The sequence below is a fragment of the Coregonus lavaretus genome (genome assembly GCF_964263955.1).
Source record: "Coregonus lavaretus genome assembly, chromosome: 8".
Taxonomy (NCBI): Eukaryota; Metazoa; Chordata; class Actinopteri; order Salmoniformes; family Salmonidae; genus Coregonus; species Coregonus lavaretus.
This window is the reverse complement of record NC_139995.1, coordinates 52026809-52044879: the sequence shown is the minus strand read 5'-3', so window position 1 is coordinate 52044879 and position 18071 is coordinate 52026809. Positions and strand designations below refer to the sequence as shown.

Below are 18071 nucleotides of genomic sequence, written 5' to 3'. Positions count from 1 at the left end.
CCTAGTAGTCGGCTCTTGTCTGTTGGTGACTTTGCTTTCTTATCCTTCTCTGTTCTCTGTTTTTCGTCTCTCTCTCTCTCCACTCCTTCATATGTCAGGCATGTGTTTGTGTTCCCACATATGTGAGCCCCAGTGTGGAGGAGGCCAGAAAAACACAGATGGCTCCCAGATGGAAGAGGATAGCCAGGCCTCTCTCTCTCTCTCTCTCTCTCTCTCTCTCTCTCTCTCTCTCTCTCTCTCTCTCTCTCTCGATGTCACTGACGAGGCCACGCCCCCCTCGGTGGAGCTCAGCCAATGCCGCACTAATCTATTTAATGTATTTACCGACAGGCCTCGTAATAAACATAACTAATTGTCCTGGCACCTACAGACTAAACAGAGGCCGTGCCAAGAAGGGGGGGGTATTACTTTCCTTTTAACCTCCCTTCAAGAGTGGGGCTCTCACAATGTTTTATACCCCCTCCGTGGTCCTTTTTCTTGTTGTTTTACCAACTTAATGCAGTCTGGTAGACCATTGAATCCAGTGTGTGGACATGTGAGGGGAGATGAATGCAACCTCTTGTCCTCGAGCTTCACTGAGTTAAACGTAAGCCACCGAATGACTTATCTGCAATACAAAAACAGATTCAAAAGAGAGAAAGATGGAAACAAATCGTAGAAAGTGGATGGTTTTTGCTTTCCACCAAAATGTTTGGGGCATGGAAGCCTCTAAAAAATAAATGTTTAGTGCTGACTTTAGATTGTGTGGCGAGTCAATTATTAGGCTCTATAAATGACAACTGGCAAACCACGGTACACATAATCAAGGCTTTTCAAAACTCCAGACAGGGGTCCTCTAAAATAACACACACAACAACAAACAAACAGTAGTCAAACACAAGCAGTTCATTAAGAAGTGATATAGCTCAGCCTTACACACACACACACACACACGCACACACACTAATGGCTTCCCAAGGTTCAGCAGATACTGCTGGTTGCGCACATACACACACAGCACAGCTTTATCGGATATCCTTGGACCGATACAGAGAGTGCATCTGGCCTTGGGAGAGAGGGCCAGAGCGCCATGGTAGGGGGAACAGGAGGCGCAGCACTGACTGCGGGTGCTCTGCAGATGCTAACCCAGATGCTCGCTAGCCCTTCAGATCAGTGTGTCCACGCTAGCTAGCTAACTAGCACATCATACCAGATAACCCACACCAACCAACCACTCTTAGCCCTTTCGTTTTCTCTGCCACACTGTCTGAACTGTGTATGATAGAGTGGGAAAGGAAAGCATACACTTATGTAATCATTTTTTAATGAGGAAAGTCAATACTGAATGTGGTATGGAATTGCTTTAGCTCCTTCTTCATGCAGTCTCCCACAGCTGTTAACCATTGTGCTGAACTGTGCAGCCCGAGATTGAAAAAGAAAAGGGGCCGTTTCTAGCTGCCTACAAAATTAGATATCCCAGTGAACCTTGAGCATCTGGTTCTGTTCACACGCTCTCTCTCCGAACATCTACTTTTATAAAAATAAACAGAGAGCTTAAACGACAGCACCAGCGCTCTCCTCCAGTCCAGAGCTGGGAGGAACGAGGAGTTTGGACATTGGAGGGTCTGAAGGGGGTAGAGAGAGAAACATAAAATCATTACCTCACTCAATCACTCATTTTTCCTTGTGTTGGATGGTTTGTTGTGCGAGCGAAGGCAATAGGGGGATGGTTGTGGTCTTGAGTCCACAATGATATAGCTACGGATCCAATGGATACAGCAGTGTTGGGCCAAAGCCTTGACCATTTGGAGTGTGTGTGTGTGTATGTGTGTTCCCACAAAGCCTCAACCAAAGTGTAGTCACACCTCGGTAAGTGATAATGTATTTTGGATGACCCACACTCAGATGCAATCATTACCCCATCTACAGTACGTTGACAGTGAAGAGTGCCAAAGGTAGCCTACTCTGCCAGGGATGGGGCATGTCATGTGGTCTCAATCAAAAACCATCCTCCTTCAGCCAAAGACCCAGGCACAAACAGCTCCCCTCTTGGAGCGAACCCAAAAGCCTTTATACACACTTTACACTCACACCACCTTGTGCTAGGAAAACACAGCGGCCCCCGGTCAGCTGAGTTGACTACTGAAAGGAGTCATTATTATCACAAAAGGTGGCCACGCAGCCTTGTGGTGGCTCCAATGCCTCATGAATGGCTGTGGTGGCTGCTGATGGGAGGCTCCATCTCAAAGGGGGCTGGGGTAAAAAATAACTTTGCTTCTGAAATGGGCAATTATCTCCTGGCATTTTAACAAGCCCCAGAGGGCAACAAAGCTGGGGCGAGCCCGGCAGTGCTGTGGGCCCCCTCTTCTCTGTGCAGAGAAAGCCACCAACCACCACAACGCAACAGGAGCCCCATTATGCTAAGGCAACGCACATATGGTCTGAACGCAACGGATAATGTACTAGCCTTAGCGCTACGTTTGGTTTATATCTCTGACGGCTTCAGTCAAATGTTGGGCTGCATTAGCATATGAAGCCATTCAAGAAAGTTTTAGGTGACGAATGTTTGCGAAGCACGCAGGGTGGGAGGCAGCAGCATTTACTGCAATTTCATTGGTGATAATGGCATAATGACTGCTAATACTTAGCAAACAGCAGACAAACATGGAAGCCTACTCAGGAAGTAAACAAACAGACAAAAAACTATGGCCTTTTGTCAATTGGATTTGCTAAACTCCTGTGTCCTCTCTGGTAATCGAGGAGTGGCGGCAAGGAGAGGGAAAGTGGCCGAAAATGTGCTTGTATGAAATGAGACTCTCCTCCAATCACACGGCATCAGGCAAATGACGAGTTATGATTTTCATATGCACATTTCCATGGAAAATTTTCATTTCATTTATAAAAAGTCTTCATATCTCAAAATCAATGTCATGTGGTTAATCAAAATTCTATCTAAATGAAAATTATACAAATCTAAAAGTAACTTCTATTGCCATTGCCAATATATAAAAATAGCATGCATAAACCAACAAATACAAACATTGCAGCCTACATGTTGAAAATATCCTGATAAAAAAAAGAAACTATAAATCACATTGGCTACACATGGCCTGTCTGCAAGGAACTTGAAACATTGTATCAACTATTAACTTGGTCCAGCCCGATCGTGCTACCATACTTGCAACATTGTAAGGCCCTCAGAGTTTCTGCGCCAGTGAGCTCCGGACAGACAGACACATCTGTAGATTATTTGCGCAAGAGATCAGGTAGGCCGATTTTGACTTTCCACCAGATGTCACGCCCTGGCCTTGAGAGGCCCGTTGTCTTTAGTTGGTTTGGTCAGGGCGTGAGAATCTATGCTAGAAATTCTATGTTTATGTTCTAGGTATTGTATTTCTATGTTTGGCCGGGTGTGATTTCCAATCAGAGACAGCTGTCGCTCGTTGTCTCTGATTGGGGATCATACTTAAGTAGCCTGTTTGCCTACCTTAGTTGTGGGATCTTGTTCCTGTGTTAGGCTTGTTTTGTGTATAGCCTTGGACTTCACGTTACGTTGGTTTGTTGTTTTGTTTTGTGTTTATTGCACCTTGGTCTGACCCGTCTCTCAACGATCGTGACAGAAGATCCCACCAAACAAGGACCAAGCAGCGTGGCCAGGAGCGGACATCCTGGACATGGGAGGAGATCCTGGATGGTAAGGGATCTTGGACATGGGAGGAGATCCAGGCTGGGATGGATCGCCGTCCTTGGGAACAGACAGAGGATGCCCGGGTTAGAGAGGAGCAACGGCAACACAGAAGGTGCCGGCCGAGGAGGAAGCCCGAGAGACAGCCCCAATATTTTTTTGGGGGGGCTAAAAGGGTGGTCGGGGATCGATAGAGAAGAGCCCTGACCACTGCACTTGTGGGGGCTCAAGGAGGAGTCCTCACTGGAGGAGGACTGGGCACGGAGAGTAAAAGACTGGTACAGTCGGAGATCTCTAACGACAGTTCCCAGTCCGGTACACCTCGTGCCTGCGTCTCGCACCAAGCTAGTGGTGCGTGTTCCCAGTCCGGTACGGCCCGTGCCTGCTCCTCGCACCAAACCAGTGGTGCGTGTCGCCAGCCCGGTACGCCCCGTACCTGCTCCCCGCACCAAGCCAGTGGTGCGTGTTCCCAGTCCAGTACGGCCCGCCCCTGCGACTCGCACCAAGCCAGTGGTGCGTCTTCCCAGTCCAGTACGGCCCATCCCTGCTCCTCGCACCAAACCAGTGGTGCGTGTCGCCAGCCCGGTACGCCTCGTACCTGCTCCCCGCACCAAGCCAGTGGTGTGTGTTCCCAGTCTAGTACGGCCCGTCCCTGCTCCTCGCACCAAACCAGTGGTGCGTGTCGCCAGCCCGGTACGCCCCGTACCTGCTCCCCGCACCAAACCAGTGGTGCGTGTTCCCAGTCCAGTACGGCCCGTCCCTGCTCCTCGCACCAGACCAGTAGTGCGTGTCGTCAGCCCGGTACGCCCCGTACCTGCTCCCCGCACCAGACCTGTGGTGCGTGTCTCCAGTCCGGGCCGGCCCGTTCCTGCTCCTCGCACCAGACCAGTGGTGCGTGTTCCCAGTCTGGCCCGGCCCTGCTCCTCACACCAAGCCAGTGGTGCGTGTTCCCAGTCCGGCACGGCCCGTGCCCGTTCCACCGGTGCCTGGTTCAGCACCGGTCAGCTGCTCCACTCCGGAGTCAGAGCAGTCCGCTCCACCGGTGCCTAGTCCAGCTCCGGTCAGCGGCTCCACTCCGGAGCCAGAGCAATCTGCTCTGCCGGTGCCCAGTCCAGCTCCGGTCAGCGGTTCCACTCCGGAGCCAGAGCAGTCCGCTCCACCGGTGCCCAGTCCAGCCCCGGTCAGCGGCTCCACTCCGGAGCCAGAGCAGTCCGCTCCACCGGTGCTCAATCCAGCCTCGGTCAGCGGCTCCATTCCGGAGACAGAGTAGTCTGCTCCAAAGGTTACCAGTCCAGCTCCGGTCAGCGGTTCCACTCCAGAGCCAGAGCAGTCCGCTCCACCGGGGTCCAGTTCAGCTCCAGTCAGCGACTCTACTTCAGACCCAGACGTCAGCCCCTCTCCAGGTTCGGGGTCTCCCACACCAAGATGAGAGAGGCCTGTAATTTTCATCATAGGTACACGTCAACTATGACAGACAAATTGAGGAAAAAAAATCCAGAAAATCACATTGTAGGATTTTTTATGAATTTATTTGCAAATTATGGTGGAAAATAAGTATTTGGTCACCTACAAACAAGCAAGATTTTTGGCTCTCACAGACCTGTAACTTCTTCTTTAAGAGGCTCCTCTGTCCTCCACTCGTTACCTGTATTAATGGCACCTGTTTGTACTTGTTATCAGTATAAAAGACACCTGTCCACAACCTCAAACAGTCACACTCCAAACTCCACTATGGCCAAGACCAAAGAGCTGTCAAAGGACACCAGAAACAAAATTGTAGACCTGCACCAGGCTGGGAAGACTGAATCTGCAATAGGTAAGCAGCTTGGTTTGAAGAAATCAACTGTGGGAGCAATTATTAGGAAATGGAAGACATACAAGACCACTGATAATCTCCCTCGATCTGGGGCTCCACGCAAGATCTCACCCCGTGGGGTCAAAATGATCACAAGAACGGTGAGCAAAAATCCCAGAACCACATGGGGGGACCTAGTGAATGACCTGCAGAGAGCTGGGACCAAAGTAACAAAGCCTACCATCAGTAACACACTACGCCGCCAGGGACTCAAATCCTGCAGTGCCAGACGTGTCCCCCTGCTTAAGCCAGTACATGTCCAGGCCCGTCTGAAGTTTGCTAGAGTGCATTTGGATGATCCAGAAGAGGATTGGGAGAATGTCATATGGTCAGATGAAACCAAAATAGAACTTTTTGGTAAAACTCAACTCGTCGTGTTTGATGGACAAAGAATGCTGAGTTGCATCCAAAGAACACCATACCTACTGTGAAGCATGGGGGTGGAAACATCATGCTTTGGGGCTGTTTTTCTGCAAAGGGACCAGGACGACTGATCCGTGTAAAGGAAAGAATGAATGGGGCCATGTATCGTGAGATTTTGAGTGAAAACCTCCTTCCATCAGCAAGGGCATTGAAGATGAAACGTGGCTGGGTCTTTCAGCATGACAATGATCCCAAACACACCTCCCGGGCAACGAAGGAGTGGCTTCGTAAGAAGCATTTCAAGGTCCTGGAGTGGCCTAGCCAGTCTCCAGATCTCAACCCCATAGAAAATCTTTGGAGGGAGTTGAAAGTCTGTGTTGCCCAGCGACAGCCCCAAAACATCACTGCTCTAGAGGAGATCTGCATGGAGGAATGGGCCAAAATACCAGCAACAGTGTGTGAAAACCTTGTGAAGACTTACAGAAAACGTTTGACCTGTGTCATTGCCAATGAAGGGTATATAACAAAGTATTGAGAAACTTTTGTTATTGACCAAATACTTATTTTCCACCATAATTTGCTAATAAATTCATTAAAAATCCTACAATGTGATTTTCTGGATTTCTTTTTCTCATTTTGTCTGTCATAGTTGACGTGTACCTATGATGAAAATTACAGGCCTCTCTCATCTTTTTGAGTGGGAGAACTTGCACAATTGGTGGCTGACTAAATACTTTTTTCCCCACTGTATGTGATGTTTTCTATGTTTAAGATTCGTATTTCTATGTTTGGCCGGGTATCATTCCCAATCAGAGGCAGCTGTCGCTCGTTGTCTCTGATTGGGGATCATACTTAAGTAGCCTTGTTGCCTACTATGTTTGTGGGATCTTGTTCCGTGTTAGGCTTGTATGTGTATAGCCTGAGGACTTCACGTTACGTTGTTTCTTGTTTTGTTTATGTTTATTGAGTTTAATAAAAATTTACGCTTTTCACGCTGCACCTTGGTCTGACCCGTCTCTCAACGTTCATGACACCAGATCAGAGCATTACATTTTTTCCCCTTTCATGCTGAGTGGTTATCAAAAGGGAGAGCTGGAAAGACTTTTCAAATAGGCTACGTTGAGGAACTATTGTCATTCTCAATGGACGCATAAACAGACTTTGTTTACTTGCTGTTTGAGGCAAAGAAAAAATTACTTTGAGAAGCTACACAGTGATGGTGAGTTAAGACAATCAGATCCCCAAATGGGCACATTCATAGGCCTACATTTGCGCGCAGGCCAGGTAGCCTAGGCCTACTTCTATGCGTAAAACAGGTGCGTGTCCTTACTCAAGATTGACAGGAGCGCTCCAAACAAAAGACAATTAATACATTGACAACTTGTAAATGGAATGAAATAAACCAAAACTTTTTTCTCACAAGTGTAGCCTAGGTTGTGCGCTCTGCAAACAACATGTCCACTCTTACAATGACAACGGTAAGACTGTAATAACAATATATTGAATGCATGAACAGATATTACCATAACCAAACAAACATTGTAGATTTGAAATTGTGGGAATTAACGGTAAATGTACTACTGGTGATACTGGTGTGTCATCCCCGCGGCCTCCGCAACGGATTAGTCCACTGAGACAGGCGTGAATCAGACAGGTGTCTCGTGTGCCATAATTTTTTACAATATATATTTGCCACTGCTCGACTAAAAACATCTCAGTTGACCAACAGCATATCGGACCAATTGTCACGATCGTTTACAGACGGGACGGACCAAGGTGCAGCGTGATATGCATACATGTTTATTTATATTGAATAAACACCACGACAAAACAACAAATGAAACGAAACGTGAAGTCCAAGGTAGACAAACAACATACCTCACACGGAACAAGATCCCACAACTAACTCGTGCCAAAAGGCTGCCTAAGTATGGTCCCCAATCAGAGACAACGAGCGACAGCTGCCTCTGATTGGGAACCACACCGGCCAAAATAGAAATAGACATACTAGAACATCAACATAGAAATATACAACATAGAACATACACACCCTGACTCAACATATACGAGTCCCTTGAGTCAGGGCGTGACACCAATCGACTAAATGGGGTCAGCCCTACAGAATTCAAAACTCTTCCGTGAAGTACTCAAGTAGGATACACTTGTGCTTCTTCACCAGAAGGAGACTATCGAGGAGGGGAGGACCGTCTCCCGTTTGCCTACTAACGATTTTAAATCCTAGAGTAGAGAGGATGGAGAGAGGGGGGACTTTTTCCCAAATGAGAAAAGGCCTTTGAGGCAGCTTGAGTGTCTTACATCAGTAAATACATTTCCAATAAGACATACATGACTGAAAACATTCATTAACTTCATTTGCAATAATGACTGCTAATGCTGCGCAAACATGCTAACGCTAGCCAACATGCTAACGCTAGCCAACATGCTAACATGCTAACGCTAGCCAACACTAAATTGCTAACAACATGCAAATAGGGCTCCATGCAGTAAGTAAACAAAAAACACTAGGATGCTGCTAAGTGTATTTTCTTTCAGCCGTAAAGCATCTATCCCCCCCACCTTGGTTCAAGTAGACGCAAGAGATTGTTTGTGTGTTGTTTTTTTGTCTCTTGAAAGGCCAAGCTTGTCTTTCGACATTCACAGGCTTGAGAGCCAGCCAAAACAGATCACTCCTTGGCTTGCCTCCCACCCACCATATCTCAGGCCACAGGGGTTCCCTTGGAATCAATGAAGGCACAATGCACCTCAATCTTTGTGTGTGTCTCTCTCTCAAAAATAGTGCACTATGAAGGGAATATGGTGCCATTTTGAACACACCCCTGCTCTCCTCTGCTCCAGCACCTCTCTACCGCCACACTACTGCAAGGAACTCATTGTGCTTTATGTGTGCATTCTGGAGGTACTGGCCTTTTTTGGAAAATGTGCTTATTTTTCTGTCCTGTGCTAATAATAGACAGATGAAGAGATGACTTCACACCTTAACCATTGGCTGGAGTCTCTCTCTCTCTCTCTCTCCCTCTCTCTCTCTTTTGCTTTTCTTTGCAGACTCCTGCCTTAGATTATCAGAGGAGGAAACCGCATGAGTCCCGTCTGATCTTTTAATGCCCTCTTTTCCATTACATCTGGTGTGGGGACAACCTGACAGGAGACATAATGATTTTCTCCATGTCTGCTAGGATCATTTAGGGTGAAGGAAAAAAATGTAAAATAAATATGATGCTTGGCAGTGGTCTGGTCACATGCTAAAGTGAGGGACTATTTTCCTCACTGTATGCTCGGCACACTAATGATATCAAATCAGAACAGGCCATGTGAAGTCCTACGGGGAGGATGGTTGGCGGGGGGTGTTCTCTTCTTGGCCTCATCCCCAAGAAGTCTCAATTCAAAGCTATTGATTCACTCAAAGGCTTGTTCGCAGCTCATCCCGGGGATATTAAAAACAAATGGGTGGGGTGAAACGCTTCGAGCGAAAACACCAAAATATCCATTGACTGCTACTTTAGCCCCCCCCCCCCCCCCCCACATAAGCTATTGTACCCTACTTTTCAGACACTCCTCCTATATCACCCACTATTATTTTTCTCTCACTCACCCCCCCCCACACCCCCACCCTCGTTCCCTCTCCCTCACTCTCGATGAAAGGCATGCATTGAGCCGGCAGTGGCATTCCGAAACCTCAACCCACGGCTCCAGAGTGTCTGGCTATTCAACACTGCTGGGAGCGATTAGTTTAAGTAAGGCCTGACCCGCCTACTCACCCATGGAAAAACGTCAGATCTCTTGTTACACTTTGGGTTGGAGAAGAGGAGGCCTGTGTGTGCATTGTGTATGTGTGTGTTGATGTGTGTGTGCATTGTGTTTGTGTGTGTTGATGTGTGTGTGCATTGTGTATGTGTGTGTTGATGTGTGTGTGCTTGTGAAAGAGAGAGAGAGTGCATTCGTGTATGAAAGAGAGCGTGTGTGTGTGCACGCGCGTAGAATTTACGAGAGGTGGGTCACACGCTCACTTGGCTGCATCTTCCTAAAGTTTCCACAGAGGAAGGCCAAGTGCACAGACGCCAAACCTTTTCTCCAATAACTCTGTTAAACGATATTCAATAACCACCTTCTCCTTCTCTCGCCATTTAAACCGAGCACCAGATAAACCTACTGGGCTATAGTTAAAGCCTTACATGCTCCCACTTACAGCATTATAATTACTAAATGCACAATGCAGCAAGAGCTCATCTGAAGTTTGTCATCCTCTGCCAACCGCAGCACATAAACATGAGTTCTAAATTACTGATTAGAAGCAAAAACATGCCAGACCGACAGTCAGAGTGCAATATGCATGCTTTCTATGGCCCTACTGTAGTTTTGATACCTACAGTATGAAGGCCTAAAGCCTTTGTTCTATAGTATAGCATAGTAACATATACCATATGCAATATGCATACTGCGTTCTTATCTTCTAATAGCCAAAACATACAACATATACTGTAATCCATTTGAAGTCCATGATTATTATAAGCATAGTGCATTAATGTACACTGAACAAAAATATAAACGCAACATGTAAAGTGTTGGTCCAATGTTTCATGAGCTGAAATAAAAGATACCAGAAATGTTCCATACGCACAAAAAGCTTATTTCTCTCAAATGTTGTGCACACATTTGTTTACATCTCTGTTAGTAAGCAATTTATCCTTTGTCAAGATAATCTATCCACCTGACAAGTGTGGCATATCAAGAAGCTGATTAAATACCATGATCATTACACAGTCACACCTTGTGCTGGGGACAATAAAAGGCCACTCTAAAATGTGCAGTTTTGTCACACAACACAAGTTTTGAGGGAGTGTGCAATTGGTATGCTGACTGCAGGAATGTCCACCAGAGCTGTTGCCAGAAAATGTAATGTTCATATCTCTACCATAAGCCGCCTCCAACGTAGTTTTAGAGAATTTGGCAGTACGTCCAACCGGCCTCACAACCGCAGACCACATGTAAGCACGCCAGCCCAGGACCTCCACATCCGGCTTCTTCACCTGTGGGATAGTCTGGGGTGGGGGGGTGGTTCTGAGGAGTATTTCTGTCTGTAATAAAGCCCTTTTGTGGGGAAAAACTCCTTCTCATTGGCTAGGCCTGGCTCCCCAGTGGGTGGACCTGGCTCCCAAGTGGGTGGGCCTATGCCCAGTCATGTGAAATCCATAGATTAAAGCCTAATGAATTTATTTCAATTGACTGATTTCCTTATATGTGAAATGTAACTCAGCAAAATCTTTGAAATTGTTGCATGTTGCGTTTATATTTTTGTTCAGTATACTTAACAGCCACCTCGTAAAACAATTGTGCTTACAGGAAGGACCTGACAATAGTGCCACTTTCTGACCCACTAAGAACTGTATCGTTCCTGTCATGTCAGAGACGTAACAATAGGCATGTGAAATGAAACATACATCAAGACGGGGGCCCGGGAAAGTCCTTGTCGTTTCGACTCAAAGGTGTGCTTTGACATCGCCAGCCAGAGACCTCATCTCATCAGGGTGTACGGTTACCGTGACCTTGCGTGTGTTGTTCTGGTGCGTGTGTGTTCCTTCCTCTACCTGCAGTTGATCCTATAATAACCTTCTCGTTATCCCACGGGCCCGAGCAGCTGTGTTGTGCTCTTGTCTGGCGACAGCCACACCTGTGTTTTGCATGTGGCTCATCTGGAGAGCTGTGTTGGGAACACCTGACCAGGCAGATAGAGCCTGCTGGGGGATTTGTGAAGGGCTCAATTAAGCCTTGTTCACACTGCAGGCCTTAATGCTCAAATCAGTTTTATTTTTCACATTTGTTTTGGAATACTGACTGTCCAAACAGCAAGTTACAAGTGACCAAATCGGATTTGTGTGTGTTCAAACTGTAGTCATTTGCTGACATGGCTACGCTAGTTGTCATAGTAACGACGGGTGTGTGCTCAGGGGTGTAGGCTGATTGGTGGTGGTGCTTCTGCTTCCTATCACTCAGAAGTTGTTTTGTAGCAAGCTAAGGTGACAACAATGCCTGCCATTGAAGTCTCCCAGTTGCTTTGAATGTTCGAAATCATAGTGTAAGAACACTTTTAAAGCCTCAAAGGATAAGATGATCCAACTTTCAAAACAAATCATTTTTGGCTAGCCAAGGCAGTCAACTAGCTAGCTAGGTAGCTAGGAAATTCATTCATTTGTTTGCAAACAATTAACAAGCTAATTAGGTACCACATGTTCTTGTCAAACTGTCAAAAGAGTAGCAAGCAACAAGATATGCCAAATAACAGTCCACAAACTAAATAAATCAGATTTGACCGTTCAGACACAAGTCGCATGGCGAGGGATCTGATTTGTATCTGATTTCAAACCACCTAAAAAGGGCTCGTAAGGGCTCGTAAGTAAACGTTTCATGGTATGGTCTACTACACCTGTTGTATTCGGCGCATGTGACAAATACAATTTGATTTGAGAAATCAGATTTGTATCTGATTTCAAGCCACCTATAAAGGTGGTTTGAAATGTGGCTTAAATTATCAAATTTCATGTGCTTTTTGGCTGTTCAGACTGCAGGAAAAAGATCAGTTTCGAATATGCAAAAATTTGGATTTGAGTCACTTCAAACTGCCAGCGCGAAGAAGGCTTTACAGCTCAGCTAGATAAGAACTCTGGGGGCAGACACACACACACGGGCATGCCTTTGCCTTACTCAGGGTTCAGCCGCAGGGATGTTAAGACTTGTCAGAAGTGCGCTCCCCCTGAAGGTGTGTGTGTGAGTGAGTGAGTGAGTGAGTGAGTGAGTGAGTGAGTGAGTGAGTGAGTGAGTGAGTGAGTGAGTGAGTGAGTGAGTGACTCTCTCACCCTATTTCTCCCACAGACACTAACAAAACAAACAGACAAGTTGTGTTTCTCTTTGTTGTTGACTAAAACTGATACAAGTTCTCTCTCCCCCCCTCTCTCTCTCAATTCAAAGGGGGTTTACTGGCATGGGAAACATGTTTACATTGCCAAAGCAAGTGAAATAAACAATAAACAAAACAACAACGAAAAAAAACAACAAAGAAAATTTAACAAAACAAAGATCTTTCTCCAAAAACTTCCCCACACAATAAGGATGATGAGACCACCTGCCTCGGCTCTGTGACCACAAGAGGTAAACTAAGGGCATAATAACACCACTGATCCCTTGATAGCAGAACACAAAAAGCCAACAAGCAAAAGACACCACTAAAGGTAAGACACATGAAGATAATTGCACAGGTCTGAAAAGATCACATTCCAACAAAAGAGTGCAAGCATCGTTGAATACTGTCTGGAGATAGAGGAATGACAGAATGACAGCAGGGTTTAATTTCACAACAACTGGGCCCATATTCATAAAGCATCTCAGAGTAGATGTGCTGATCTAGGATCAGGTTCCCCCCGACGATAATAATTGTATAAAGACGATGATCTAAAAGGCAAAACTGATCCAAGATCAGCACTTTATGACTTCAGACCCTGAACAGACCCCCTTCCCTGGGTGACACTGAAGCTCAGCAGGACTGGAAACAGATCGGCGATAAATGGGGTGCAGTTTGATGAGGTAGCATGAGGAGTCATAAAGCGCTCGTACAACAGACACATGGGAAGAGTTGTAGGGAGACTTTGTCTGAACCTTCCATCATTCGTGATTTAAGTCTGCCGGTTTGCCAGAAAAGGTTAGCTTTAAAGCAGGGGTGTCAAATTCCTTCCATGGAGGGCCTAGTGTCTGCTGGTTTTTGTTTTTTCCTTTCAATTAAGACCTAGACAATCAGGTGAGGGGTGCTCCTTACTAATTAGTGACCTTAATTAATCAATTAAGTACAAGGGAGGAGCGAAAACCCGCAGACACTCGCCCCTCCGTGGATTGAGTTTGACACGTGCGCTTAAGCATATAACGAGACAGACTTGGACAATTTTACACATTATTTTTAACAGCCAATGATGTGTCATGTCATGTCACGGTTATGACAGTGTAAAGAATGTCAACAGTTATGACAATGTAAAGAATTCCGTGTGAGAGAAGGTTTGCATTTAAAATATGTCCTAACTCTTGAAAGGTTTGGGGGGAAATTCTGCAAAGTCTGAAAGGGGTATTTGGGGGGGGGGGGGGTCAAAATAACTGACAACTGAGTTTCTCATTTGAAAACCAGTCCATATTGTGCTATCAGTTTTCAATGGGAAACTCATTTAGGCATGGATTTGAACTCTCCTCTGGGTGCTGACAAGCCCACTGCAGCTGGACTCCCCATACCCATTGACCAGGAGCGAGACAGAGAGAGAGGGGTAGAATATCCCGAAAGCAGTGGAGAATAGGGGGAACCAATCCTAACGAGGCTTTGTCTGGGCTGGAAGAGGGAAGAACGGGTATTGAAAAAGCATAATGTGGTGGTAAGTTCCTTTCAGTTTTCTTTTTCCACTGTGACCGCTCTAATTTACTACTGGGTGATTAGTACTTTTGTTCTCGGTCAATGTCCTCTGCTTAAAGTAGGAGCCTTAATAAATGCCCACAGACAATAAGGCCCCCACGTCCCACCAGTCGAATGCCCGAAAACACAGAGGGGTAGAAAGGATACATGCACTTTCAATGACGGTTTTGAAAGAAACACTTTTCACAGCAGTACAAAGGTCTTAATCCATTTTGGGGGACTTTCAAAAGTCCTCTGAAATCTGCTAAACACATTTTGAACCCCATTGCTGGTTTCAAACCCTTAAATGTGTTAAATGATATCAATGTGTAACGCAGATACAATGACACAGTACCTACATTATGAGGCTAGTTAGTCAAACAAAATGACAGTGTTAACAGCTCTGCGAACTGAGCCCTGTAGTCAACTCAACAGCATCACAAAAAGCCTCTAAGAAGTGATCGTCTTGACCGTCCACAAAAAAAAAAAGGGTTTGACATGGCGAGAGGAACGGAGCGGAGCGCGCCCCAGGCCCACTAATAGGTTTTGTCTCCTGTAGACTGGCATTCCAGAGGATTGTTATTGGCGGGCGATCCAAAGAGTAGGGCCCACATCTGGATCCAATCCTCGCACTCGATCCGTGCAGTGCGCAGCAACAAGAAACAGCTGTGCGAACCTGGTGTCAATTAGCCTCACATTCTCCTGACAGTTAATCAGTTCCTCTCCTTTTTTTTCTTCCCCCCTCCTTCACTTTCTGTCTCTCTATCGCTTTTCTGTCTCTCCCCCACACTCTCCTTCGCTTCAGGTTGCCTCACAGGCTGAAATAATAGGGGTATGTGAAATAAGGACGGACGGCAACTATCTCACGAAAACACATTACATGACAGGGTCTGTCAAGGGCGATTCATTGAGTCAGTGACTCGCAACACACTATCACAGCTTATTGTGAAATAGACACAAATTACTTATTTGAAATTCTTGACAGGCACACGAAAAAGTCAATTTTTCGTGTGTATTACACGATTTTCATTACACGATTTTCTTTCTTCATGATTAATTCGTGTACATTACACAAACTCAAATTTGTTGTGGCTAACGTTAGCTAGGCTAGCTAGGTGGCTAACTTTAGCTAGGCTAGGGGTTAAGGTTAGGGTTTAAGGTTAGTGTTAGGTTACGGATTAAGGTTAGGACTAGTTAACATGCTAGCTAAGTAGTTAAATGGTTAGGTTTAGGAGTTAGGTTAAAGAGTTAACGTTAGGGGAAGGGTTAGCTAACATGCTAAGTAGTTGCAAAGTAGCTCAAAAGTAGTAAGTAGTTGCAAAGTAGCTAATTAGCGAAAATGCTAAAGTTATCCATGATGAGATTCGAACACACAAACTTTGGGTTGCTGGGTTCTGACTCGTGTTAACCCTTGTGGAAGAGATTTAGGGTAGATGTTGTGAGTTTCAAAACTCGAATGAACTTAAAAATGGATAGGACAGATGGATGTTTGTGATTTCCTCTCACCAAATGGAATAGATTGATTTACTAGAGTAAAAGTTTGGTTTTCATTTATACTTTTTAAGTTAGTATTTTAGTAGTTTATGACCCTCATTAATGAATAGAAGACTTCGGAACAGAACACGTTTGCGATTGTTTTTGTTGTGGCTCTTGATGAGGTTACGGAAAAGCGAGGCACCGCGATCTAACTGATCTAACTCCACTCTAAGCATGAAAGTGTGCTCAAGTTGTTTCCATTCATAACCACACTTTATAAATGACTACGTATGATCTGCCTGTGCACACAAAATGTAATCACCCATCAGTGATGACTCAAACTTAGTTCATCTAAAAAAAAAAATCAATTCCACCCCACTCCACTCAAATCATCTGCATTTCTGAATCAAACTCAGATTCATCCTCTGATAGTTATTAATGGGGGCCAGACTTAGAGCAAACCTCCAATCTGATGGGCCTGATGACGGAGCTGGATGAGCCCCCAGCCAGCGCAGCGCCATGGGGCCCAGTAAAGCATTAACAGGTGTTACTGGTGGAAAAGACCCACTCAGAGACCAGAGAGAGCCGTACATGAGAGACGATGAGAGTGGATGAGGATGCTGGGCTGACTCACTCCCCGCTACAGGCACCTCTCTCTCCACAGCGCCAGGGAAATTCTCCCACATGACAACACAACATAAAGGCGCCAAATCTGGCAACCCGGAGGAGCCACTCGAGCCAAAACCAATTAGGAGCCTAATGCAAACCTGCAGGGCCTTTTTGTCATTTATTTATTTCCCTTTTAAAAGTCAGGGGAATGGAATCACAAAAAAGAAGGAAAAAAAGAAGGAAAAATTGGAAAATTGTAGTTGTGTCCAATTTGCCCAAATGTTTTCAAGTGGATTTAATTGAATCAAGTGACAAAACAGTGATTGAGAAAGAACGTGAGCGATGCTGTATTCTCTTTGGCACGTTTGTCATCGCACAACTATCTCCTAACACACCATATCCTAGCAAGACAACCGAGGCGCCACACTCCCCTCCATACTTTAAAACGATTCAAGTCATACCATTGAAAAAATAACTACATACTAACTAGTTGTATTTCAACAGGTCAACATTTTGGACCAAAACCCAAGAACACTAAGAACCATAAAACGGCAAATCGATCACGATTACGTTTCCATCATGGATGCCAGAGGAGCTCTGCTGCTCTCTGCTGGTTACTGTAACAAACAATTTCTCATCATTAGGACTACTGTCTCGTCTTTGTCGAACCATCGTTTGTTATTCGACATTGGGACAAAGGGGAGACGAATTGTTGCTCCCGGGTCAAACACACAAATACAGTTGTGCCTTGAGGCTGTGGCTAGGTCTGGCGACCCCACTTCCATTGCATGACTGTGCCTTTGTCCTACAGGCTAAGTAGAAACGTGGGAGTTCTCTATTGGCAGTCTTTCGACCGCCTGGTGTTATTGTCTTGAAAAGCTGTAAACTCCAGATGGTGCAAAACTTTGCCTGGTGGATTAACTCCAAATCATCCACTGAAAAGGCACATTTAGAGTGGCGGCATAATATCAGGATAGTATCAGCTATATGAGGGCAAAGCTCACAACATAATTATATGCATGTTATTATAGCCTACAGTTAGGTTAATAATTTAATCATCTAACAACCATGACAACAAAGGTAATGCATTTTTTTATTTTTATAATGAGACACATTTTAATTGACACCAAGACTGTCAACATAATTATATTGTTCTTGATGTAGGCCTACTTGGGCTATGTGTGAATGTTTTGGTACATGTAGATCCCATTGAATGTTTCCACTCTCAGTCAAAATATTGAGATCAAATTAAAATGTCTGCCTACTGAACGTCATAACATTACATTAGGCAACAAAACACTCAGGACAAAAGACACGTCTATTGTTGTGGGAGAAAATAGAGTAGCCTACCATACAAACACAGTTTCCGCATTTATGACTCCTTTCCTGAGCGCGCGCGACCAGTAGCTAGTTGACGTTGTCCCTTTTATTTATAGCGGCGCATCTCAACCAAACAAATAGCCATAGGATATTGTCAAAATAATAATAATACACAAAATGGTCACAAAAAAACCTTTTGGATGTATTTTACAGCACTAAAACAAACTAGCCGACAGCATTACATATAGATAGGTTAGTTACTTACATTGCAAAGCGCCCGGGATCCCGACCATGCTCTTCGCACTTTAAATGGCAGTGTGCACGTTTCAAGATACAGCCTACTATAA

The 18071-nt window shown here is 45.3% G+C and overlaps 1 protein-coding gene across 2 annotated transcripts in view; it reads right to left on the bottom strand.

The window, feature by feature from the left end:
- Positions 1-18071, bottom strand: part of LOC311133238 (protein CBFA2T2-like) — a 65777-nt gene extending 47706 nt beyond the window's left edge. For both annotated transcript variants that reach the window (XM_084166724.1, XM_084166725.1), the window contains exon 1: positions 17990-18071. In XM_084166724.1, the coding sequence (XP_084022850.1) occupies positions 17990-18017 (28 nt within the window). In that variant the 5' untranslated portion in view covers positions 18018-18071. The remainder of the gene's footprint in view (positions 1-17989) is intronic.